This window comes from Mugil cephalus, chromosome 3, assembly GCF_022458985.1.
Source record: "Mugil cephalus isolate CIBA_MC_2020 chromosome 3, CIBA_Mcephalus_1.1, whole genome shotgun sequence".
In the NCBI taxonomy this organism is placed as follows: Eukaryota; Metazoa; Chordata; class Actinopteri; order Mugiliformes; family Mugilidae; genus Mugil; species Mugil cephalus.
Genome location: NC_061772.1, coordinates 23,678,403 through 23,689,058, shown reverse-complemented (window position 1 = coordinate 23,689,058; position 10,656 = coordinate 23,678,403). Strand labels below are relative to the sequence as shown.

The 10,656-nt window shown below is 40.1% G+C and overlaps 1 protein-coding gene across 4 annotated transcripts in view; it reads right to left on the bottom strand.

Annotated features, from left to right (window-relative positions):
- Window positions 1–873: 873 nt before the first annotated feature.
- The window catches only part of scml2 (Scm polycomb group protein like 2), a 30,523-nt gene continuing 20,740 nt past the window's right edge, over window positions 874–10,656 (bottom strand). For 3 of the 4 annotated variants that reach the window (XM_047580166.1, XM_047580167.1, XM_047580169.1), the window contains 7 exons: window positions 9,059–9,366; window positions 8,638–8,773; window positions 7,083–7,289; window positions 5,884–6,057; window positions 4,283–4,498; window positions 3,572–3,723; window positions 874–2,895 (listed from right to left, as the gene is read on the bottom strand). In XM_047580166.1, the coding sequence (XP_047436122.1) occupies window positions 2,770–2,895; window positions 3,572–3,723; window positions 4,283–4,498; window positions 5,884–6,057; window positions 7,083–7,289; window positions 8,638–8,773; window positions 9,059–9,366 (1,319 nt within the window). In that variant the 3' untranslated portion in view covers window positions 874–2,769. The remainder of the gene's footprint in view (window positions 2,896–3,571; window positions 3,724–4,282; window positions 4,499–5,883; window positions 6,058–7,082; window positions 7,290–8,637; window positions 8,774–9,058; window positions 9,367–10,656) is intronic. The other variant, XM_047580168.1, reaches the window with a different exon arrangement.

The window sequence follows — 10,656 nt, the reverse complement described above, 5'->3', positions numbered from 1 at the left end:
GCCCAGAGTGAAAGTTTGTTTCTGTTTGCCTGTGTAGGTCTTTGTATAAAGAAATGATATGGAATAGAGAGGAACTTCTAACACAAGTTCATATTAAATATAATAGTCCAGTTATTTAACATTTTTCATCTCCTATAAATAACTATAAACAAATAGAAGATACTATAGTGTGAGTGTAGCTTGCTACACAACCAGGAAACAGCATGGACCAACATTACACAATCTTCAGAAGTCGTAATGAACCTATTTGTGCCAAGTCTTCCTGGTGAGCGATTAAAATTCGCTGAGCTTTTGGACAATGACTCCTTCTTTAAATAAGACATCCACGATCCTTTGACCCCTTTGACACCCTCAGGCACTCACAATCAACCAAAATAAATTTAAAAAAATAAGTTCTGCTATGCTACGTGTTTATTTTCTTCTATTTTTCATTCAAATTATTTTTTTCTATCTTTCATTAAAATACTTAGTTTTTCCCTTCTCTCTAATTTCCAAATGAAGTTTCACCATTGGAATCAGTTCAGCTAACTCGACCAGGACTTCACAACGTGGGGGCTACAACAAAAGGACAAAAGATGAAACTGTGGGGCTAAGAGACAAATAACGATAGGGGCTGAAAACTAAACTGAAAATAAGTAAATAATAAAATGTTTTCCTTTTTTAAAACATTCTTTTACACATAAAACTAGATGCAAGATCTTCAATTTGCCTAAGATCCAAACACATGTGACTAATAACGGTGGGTTATAAGCAGACATTCCTTCGTGTTAGGGGGTCACAAGTTAAAAGGATGGGAACCACTGCCCTAGGCATTTTCAGAAAAACTGCTAGTAACCACGTTGGCCTCGTACTGGGAATCTCAAAAACTAAAAATGATGTAAACAAAGGTTTAATTGTGTGAATGCATATCAAACATATTTAACAAACATCGTAAAAAGTCATATATATATACACACACATGAAATAATGCAAAGTGATAGATGACAATCGACAAGGCATAAAAATATTATACATAGTTGGTTATTGTGCAGTCCCTCTATGTCGTAGTAATGACCACAAAATGCTAATGATGTAAAACAAACTACTAAAAACCTGAGTTTCACATTAAAGCAAGTTGGCTTCAAGTATCAACTTGTTACCACTACTGGAGAGCAACAGTGTGAAATGCAGCTAGGCAGCTACGACAGACAGGATTTGGTTTGAAAATGGTTCTGAAATGTTCAGAAAATGAGAATTTCTGCCATAAAAGAAAAAAAAAAAACAAAAAAAAACAACAACAAAAAAACAGATAAATATTTCGTAACACGATATCGTCTTGTAGGTAGTTATTTGACGGTGCACACAAAAACTATTTCAGGCAGAAACGAATGATTACACAAACAGGCTGAAACACTTTGTTATAGTACAAAAATTATATCAAAACCAACCAACTTTATACAAAACAGTTTCTCTATCAGTCACCGTCTCCCAGGAGAGGAGAACTTCCTGTACAGCTCTCGCAGCTCGGCCATCAATTATTCTACTTTCATTTTTTTTAATTTCAAAACACTTGCAGGATTCCAGTCATCGGATGTGTGTGTCTATATGTGTGCCGCGCGCGTGCACGCATGTGTATTTGTTTGACTGTCGAAGCGTAATACAATCATGTGGCCACAGCGCTCAAGCTGAGCCCAACCAGCTCGAATGTCTTCCAGCATCCAAATGAAAGAGAAATTATTCTTCACTAACTGTATTTTTATTTTTTTTTTTGTTTTTACATCTACACTCTGTTGTGCGTACTAATAAAAAAGGTTGATAGTCAGCATTTAAAAGAAACTGGTACCCAGTCTACTAAACTTAATTCGGGACTTTTTGGGGACAAGATATATTTTTCACCGACTGACTTAAAGGAACAAGATTTCTCCAACGCGAAAACCTTCAGCGATCCTCGCTCACATAACCGGTGCGCTCCCGTTGTCCAGTACCTGTTACTGATAATGCTCATGACCCCATACATACGCTGGCATGCATAAACTACATATGACAGTATGTAACGCACATCAAAACTGTACTGTGTTAGTTAGAAATGATGCAGTGATGCGTTCACTGACTGTACCTGAACTAGCTTTCCTAGTCTTTAGTGCAGAATGTCCATCCTGAAATTCTGACTAGAGAAACAGACAAAAAAGAAATGAAGATCCAAAACCTACAGTGATGAAGAGGTGAACTGATAACGACTGATAAATAACAGGCTCCAGATATAGATAGTAAGGCAAAAAAAAAAAGACACAAATGTGAGTAAGATAGCTAAAAGTTAAAAAGCTCAGATGTCAAATATGATACAGCTACACAAATAATGATTTCTTGTGCTATGTGTGTTTGTTTTAAACTGTGTTCTGTAAATAGAAAAAAAAGAAAATGTGTTGTGGTCAGGGAAGTCACTAGGATTTCATAAACACTGAGGTACACTGTTATTGTTTAATTATACTTTCTGTGAACCGTGAACGTCTCAAATGCTGCTCTCCTCCACGTTTCCATGAATACAAATCTGAGGAATGAAATCCGTTCGCTCGTCAGCCTCGGGCCATGAAACAGCCACCACCTAAAACCGAAACCCGCTTCCGTTCGTTAAACTCCCAAATTAACCCAAAGAGCCGGGACCATGACCTCAGTCGTCCTCATTGTTAGTTGCGTCCCTGGTTCAGGAGGATTTGCGCAGCACCGCGTCCCTGTAGAGTGATGTGTGTTCTGTGTGTGTGAAGCCGGTGACAAACAGGAGTTCCCTCGTGTCTATGGTTTGGTCTGTTTCAGCTTCTCGATGTGGTGGCAGAGTTTGAGCGCCGGGCCCAGCTTCAGTCCCATGTACTTCATGATGACGTCACTGCGCAGCAGCATCAAGGCCTTGCCGTCAATCTCCTGTAGGGAGAGGAGAATTAAATCAGCAGGGAGAACATAACACACTCCCACAAAAAAATAATGACTTGATTAAGCTGTTTACTTAACCCTTTAAATCTTTGAATTAACGTAACTCACAATGGTTTGGGCTATTGACAAGATTTAAAGTGTGGCTAAACACTGGGAAGTTGTACTTTTGTCTGGAAGACCTTTTTTTTTATCCGAAAGGCAAATGTTTAGGTCTTAAAGAGTTAATGTATGTTTAAGTTTATTTAACATGGAATTTACACATTGTAGTTGTAATTTGTTAACTATTAATCCTCATACCCTCTTTTAAAAATGTTACATTGTTGCCATTAAGGGACAAAAGTCCCCTCTTCAAAATGCCATAAAAATAACTAATATTTTTTTTCTACTTTTTTTCTTACACATTGATTTTAATGGATATTTTTTTATAGTCAATGCTGTTTTTGAAGAGGACAATGTAACAATTTAGGTTACACAGTAAAAATAGAGTATTATGGGATTAGTCTTTGAAATACCAAAAAAAAAAATAAATAAAAAATTAAGAAATTCACACCTTAGCCAAATATCATAGCAAAAAAGCATAATCACTGCTTAATTATCAATGCATAAATGAATAAGCTGAGCACTAACAGGACATGAGGGTAAAACATCACAAAGAAGAAACACTCACATGCTTCCTGAACAGTTCGACGTGTGGCCCGAGAGTTTGGGGATCGGCCTCTTGGACGAACCGTATGACGTCGTCGACCGACCAGGACGAGGCGCTGTTTGCTGAACCGTCCTTGTCTTGTTTCACATTGTCTGGACCAGTTGTTGAGCTTGCTGCTGACACGTGGGGGAAAGAGAAAGGGGGAAAAACAAAACAAAGACACATTAAGAGAGACACCATGATCCCAGACAAAGAAAAACAAATCACTGGTGACACAAAGTCTATTTTATAGATATATGTTAAAGTAAATTAATAACAATTAATTTAACTAATTAAATAAATTAATTAAAACTGACTTTCATGAATTAAAGACAGTTTTTTGCATATTTTTTGTTATATATGAATATATACAAGAGAGCTACTAAGATCAGACCAGAGCCTGGAGCATCCACTAGTGGCCCTAGTTTCCACTATTGCACAAGTCAATGGCCGACAACCAAATCACTTTAAATGTAGAAAAGGATTTGCTGCTTAAACCTCAACAGTTGAGTGGTTTGACTGACCCCGGGGCGACTAACAGAATGGATGTGGCCGGTTGTGAAAAGGCCTACACATAACTTAAAATAACACAATCTAGTGATACAAAGAAATACATCTGCATGCTTAAATTTCCTTATTTCACAGTTTCCCTTTGAAAGAACCGAGTCAGACAATGCGACAACGTTGCCCTACCCTCCACTCGTCTGTGCGCACACATCTGCCCAAGTTCAGACGGGTTGGAGCTGACGCGTCTCAGGGGCGGCGGAGTTTGTGTGTGTCCGGGATAATACGGCCGCTCTCTCTTTGCTGCTCTGTACTCCGAGGGGGTGTGGAGGGGACGCGTGCTGGGAGGGGGGTCCTTGGGGGAATCGTCATTGGGCAGGCCGTTTTCGGTGCGGGACAACGGTTCTGTGGGATTAAGATTAAGACTGAGGCTCTGGGGTGGCAGGACTACACAGACCCATGCACATAGTAGTACGTGAAGGAAGTACAGGAAACCGGGTTCAGTCAATAATGGTGTCGCGGCTTAATTTCTACCTCAACTCCCACCAAGCGTCCACATACAGCTATTAGCATTTATAGAGAAAAAAACTAATTTAACATAGCAACCAGCAATCAGTAGGTTTTTAATAGTGTAAAATAAAAGAGAATCAAAAGATGCTTCAGAGCAGGGGCGTCACTAGGTTTTAAAGACAGGGGAGGCTCAGCCCCCAGGAGGTGCACAGGATGTGAGCGAAAGTAGCATGTTAGCACAAAATGTCACAAACAGCTAACAGAGACTGAGAATTTATTTATTGTTATTATTTCAGTCTGTTTTAAACACACTGCCACAACAAACACCAGTTCCAACGGTAACTATTAATAACTCAACACAGAGGCGCGACTTTCGCTCACAACACAATAACTGTTTGCTTTTAAGTATTTTGAAGTCGCACAGATTACATATGTGACTAAAATGGTTGCAGTTTCAAACCCTGATAAATATTATTTAATTACATGAATTAAATGAATATTTATGAGTTGAATGGATTGGATAAGGACGCACCGTACCTTACACTATGAAGTGAAGGGAAATGGATTTATGATCATATTTAAGTTATGATATATAATTATTTAAACTCATATTCTATTGATTTTTATTTATTTATTTTTTTTGCAAAGACATTTAATAAATAAATAAAACAACACCACATTATTTAGGGGAGCTTAAGGCGAGACACGGCAAGAAAAATCACTGTTTTTTCACCCACTGATTTACTTTGAGGTTTGTGGTTTTGGTACAATCCGGTTTCCAATAAAATATATATAATTTCTCAATGTAAAACTTTAAAGGCCGTTTTCTGAAAATGAGTATTTCTACATACTCTGAGCCAGTAGCACTTACACCTACCAAACTTTCAGATTTATTCCCAACTACATTCTGCAGGTATTTACATCCTGAGCCTGATTTATAGAACATTTTACTCCTACAAACATTGGAAAATTAGATTTTTTTTTGGACTGTTGACAGTATCTTGAGATTTATGGAGTGACAGAAATGTGTCATTTGCATATTTAAATATTCATTCAAAGAAAACTTGTAATACAAAAACAGATTGTATTTATGTAAGTAATCAATGGTTGAAGTTTCATGGTGGTATCTGTTAGTTAAAAATTTTACCCTATTCACCTGTAGTGTCTCACCCTAAGCCAGTTAACGACGCCATTTAAAAAAAATGTAATCTTCCTCTTTTTGGATATTAAGACTCTTCACTTCCTCCTCTGACAGTTTCCCCATACACACATTCCCCTACCTGACTTGGCTCTGTTGTAGAAACGTGTGTTGTTGCTGTACGGGCTAAACGGCTGCGAGCTGAACAAACTGTCACTCTCCAGGTGTTGGCACATGTTCTCCAAGAACCGCAGCACAGAAGACGCACTGGACACCGAGGGCAGCTTCACGTAGCGGATACCATGTTCCGATCGCACTGGGGAACAGAACAGATCATCTATTAGTTTGCGCGTGTCTGGTGGCGTCTGTGTACATAAAACACACGGCGCATTCACAGCGAGAGAAAACAGCAGATGGTTTAGCACCCTCCTTTTTTAAACCCGCATATTTTTTTTTTTCACCCAATCCCACACTACATTATACCCTCCCACCCAAGCCAAGCCTGCACACAAATCCACAAATTAAAACCCCTCTCCCCACCCCAACCTCACACACACCCTGCACAATCCGGACCCCCAAGGGAGACTCAATCCTAGAACCCCAAACCAGGTTAGATGCACATGTCACTTCTGATTACAGACACAGTGCTCACATCAGCTGCTGCCACGGGCACCATCTTTTAATCCTCCTCTCTCCCCTTTCTCACACAAACACACACACACATACACACACACACACACCATATTCATGTGTGCTCTAACCAATTTCACCTAGCTGATTGCCTCTGCAGGACACGCTGCGCCGTTAGAAATGAGAAATTATCTGGCACTTTTTTAGCACTTTTTCTTTTTAACGTTTAACATTTTAGTGTACATGTGTATCGCTTTGCTTACTTTGCAGATGAAATGATCAAGATAACTAGTGTTGTTTAACTCAGCATAAAGACAAGAAGATCACATCATAAATTATCTTATTAATCAACAGATTATTTATAGTTTAATCAGGAAACTACGTTTATGCTGAGAAAGTGAATATTGTAGCACAATACTGTATTGTCACAAGATTGTCAGCGTTATTCACCTCTCCTGTCAGTGGTTTTAATAATGTGGCTGATCGGTGTGTATAGTTATCCTAAGTAACTGACTGTTGGCAGTACCTAAACTATTAACCATTCATCTCATACTGTAGCGTGCGACAAGAAAGCAAATTTAAGATCTAAGTTCAATGGGAGTAGTGTTGAAACAAGTCGTTTCAAGTTTTGCTTCTTTCTTTGTTTTCTATATTTTCATACGGGAGACATTTGGGATTTACACTGTTAGGTGTGGTGTTCACTCCATTTACCTCTGATGACCTCTCCTCCTGTATGGGACTGGCTCTGTAGAAACGACAGCAGGACGGACTGCTGGTATGTGCAGTCCACGCAGGCCTGGACAGCCTGCTGGAGCACTGCGTTGACTGGAGCTGGGCCAAAGTGGTCCGGGAGCTGCTGCACTAGTTTCCGGTCCAGATGTGGGCCGTAGTCGCCGTGCTTGTTCACATAGACGCACACTTGCATGACGCGAAAAAGGAGAAAACATAAGCAAACAGCGATACAACCGTGAATCTAGACCAACCCTTTCGTACACATTGTGTTGCAGATGTAATTTAAAAGTGAAAATGTCTTGTTGTTCCTTTATTTATTGAACCACGACTTATTACAATTATTCCAAAGCATCCAGACGCTTGGATCTTTACTTTGTAGAAGCACCTTTTGCCAGTAATTAGGGGTTTTGTTGGATAGTCTCTACAGCATTTGCACATCTGGATTTGGGCAGTTCCTCCCATTCTTTCAAGCTCTGTCACATTAGATTGAAAGCATGTGAGAACTGGTGTCTACAGGTCCCTCCACAGATGTTCTGTGGGGTCTTAATGTCGACAGTCAGAGGCTTGACCTGAAGCAACTCCGGCGTTATGTCTGCTGTATGTTTGAGCTCATGCTATAGGGTGAACCACAAACATAGTTTCAGTTCCCTGCACTCGAATTTCTTTAGGTAATTCTCTGTAGTTTGCTGTATTCATTGTTTCCTCAATCCCACTATTTTCTGGTCCTTCACGCTGGAAAATAGCATGATGCTGCCGCCACCATGCTTCAACATGGGGATCAACAGTGCCTGCCCTTCACGTTCTTCATGGTCTCAGCAACCTTTAAACTTTTATTAACTTAAATCTAATTTCTAGAATAATATCAATGATCTGATAAATACTGCACATATGCAATGCAATATTTTCAGATTATGGTTACATTTCTTTATGCATGCATGCATACATGCATGAGTTATGTGCATTATTTCAAAAAGAAAATAAAAAAACTTTTAACAAGCTGCATCCTGTATCAGAGTGACACTAACCAAAGCCCTCCTTGCTCAGTTACTGGGGCAGACAGCCAGCTCCACAGAGTTTTATAAAGGTGTTTTCCGTTTCATGATTATTGATGCCACTGCGCTCCTGGGAACACACCGAGTTCCTTAAATTTCGTGCCTTGTTTTGTCCTGACATACACAATTTTTGGAATATACACACACCAGAGTGTGACTTTCTAAATAAACTGTGTCTAATTTATTTCAATTTGCCACAGGTGGACCCTCTGTTCTAGACACATTTCAAGGATAATTAAAGCAGGCAGTCTGAACCTGGCTGCAAGACATAGTGGAACAGCAACTCTTTTTCTTAAAAATCTTTGTAGAGATTTCTAAAAATGTTTTCACTGCATAATTAAATTCGCTTTGTGTTTGTGGATTCATTTTGTCGGTCTAAAAGAAAAAAATTGTCTGGAAAGTGAATGGATCTGAATACTCTCTGAATCCACTATGCACCTATTCTGGGCATTCAGATCCATTTTATCGGTGATTCAGTTTACCTGTGCAAACTACATTTGAGCTGTTGCTAAGGCTGTTGTCCACTGAGACATGGCCGGCGCTCAATCTGGTCTCTGGAGGGGGAGGAGGAGCTGTAACTGATGATGACCCCAGGGATTGCACCACCCGAGGCTTCTTCTGGAGAAACACAAACAAAAAAAAAAAAAAAAAACAAGCAAACCGTTTCTCATTAGAGCTCTGTAACATACAAGGGCTGTTAGCTAGTGATTTGTTAGTTAATGCAGTGCTTAAATTCCCCCCACACATGAACAAAACAGCATAAATATTCACTCTTTCCTCTAACAGTCCACCTCTGACCACGCGTCCACTCCGTCAAAATCATTTCTGCCATAACACACAAAACATAAAATGACAGGGTCACAGCCCACAGCGTAATAGATTACAACTTGCGTGACATCTCACCTTGTTCTTAGGCTTGGGCCCTCTCTTCTTGTGTGGTCTGGGGGCCAGCTGAGCCTCAGAGCCAGGTCCGGCTGGGCTCTGTGATGCTCCATTTACTGCCGCCGCCGCCGCCGCCTCGGCCGCTGCCTTCAGCAGAGCAATAGTCTGGGATTTGGGACGGCGACCTCGGACGCCCTTGCGAACAGGGAGGGGCGGCAAGGGGTTGGGCAGTCGATATGAGGTCTGCATGGAGGAGGAGGAGTTGAAAGAGGAGCGACGTGTTGCTGAGGCGGAAGAAACGGGGGCAAGGAGCGCACCAGGGAGGGTAACTGTGCAAAGAACAGATAGAAAAAGACACATATAAAACCAGCAGTGACCAAATTTGTCAATTAATTTTAACAAAAGCATAATATCCTTTTATATATAGATAGATATAAAACAAGCAAGAACCACCAAGTGTTTGGCATTTCCTGATTTTGCGAGTAGATGAATTAACTAATCGATGCAGTTCCACACAAACGGCATCCCAATTATATCTGAACTCCATAGAAGCACAAATAAAGACGTGCACAGGATCTCCTTTGCTGGTGCAAGAACGGGGGGAAATGTGGAAAAGGAAGACAAAAGACAGGGGAGAATGGATAACTGAGCGGTCTGCGGAGGAGATTTGTTTAGATTCTTCTCTAGTCCTCTGAGATTGGCAGCTCCTTTGTGCTGAGCCCCTCCCTACACCGAAATCAGAGTCAAAAGTCACGATTCCCCCAGAGACCTGCCCGCTAGACGATTCCTCAAAGCTCCCCTTTCTTGCACAACGCAACAAATATGGTGGCTGTGGTGATAATATGGTTTTCTTTGCGCAGGTTCACATATTGATGTAAAATGAGTTTCATGTTTGCATATGCATGCTTTGATTGTGTGACTTTAGAGGTGTGACCATGCTGAGCATTGATAGGGAAAACAAACTATATATTAAAACTTGATTGGAAAATTATTAAGATTTAAATACTAATACCCAGATATTCTTAAAAGATTAAAAAAAGCAGCGTGGTTGTGCTCCTGTATTATGAACATGCTTTCAACAACAGGCGGTCCATCTTTACGTTTTAATTTATAACCTGGTTCCACTTTTGGATCCGTGTGTGCGGTGCAACATACAGGAAGCATCGGTAACTGGTTTCTATGTCAACAGATACAGCCTAAAAAACAACTGTACTGGCCTGTCTGGTAATAAGAATAAGACAGTTACAAAATGTTAGAACTACGCCAGGTGCATGAACTGTTCTTTATATTCCCTCCATCTGTGATAAAACACGATGTGCGTATTTGTCATTTAACTGTGTGTGAGTTTGGGCTTTCATCAAGAGCAACACACATATCTCAGGTTTTCATTCTTGTTCTTCTGTGTCATGTCTGTGCAATATGTGTTTTTAAGAGCAGTACTCCTGTTAGAGTCGGTCATTACTTACGTAACTCATGAGTATCAAAGCGTATAGTCAACCTCCACCACATGAACCTTCTCACCAAGCTGTAATTAGTTACTTAAGCTTGACGCAGTCTGTAAAATATTTTTTGTACCCCTTATTTTTTCTCCTGCCTTATTCTTCACCGATCAGCCATAA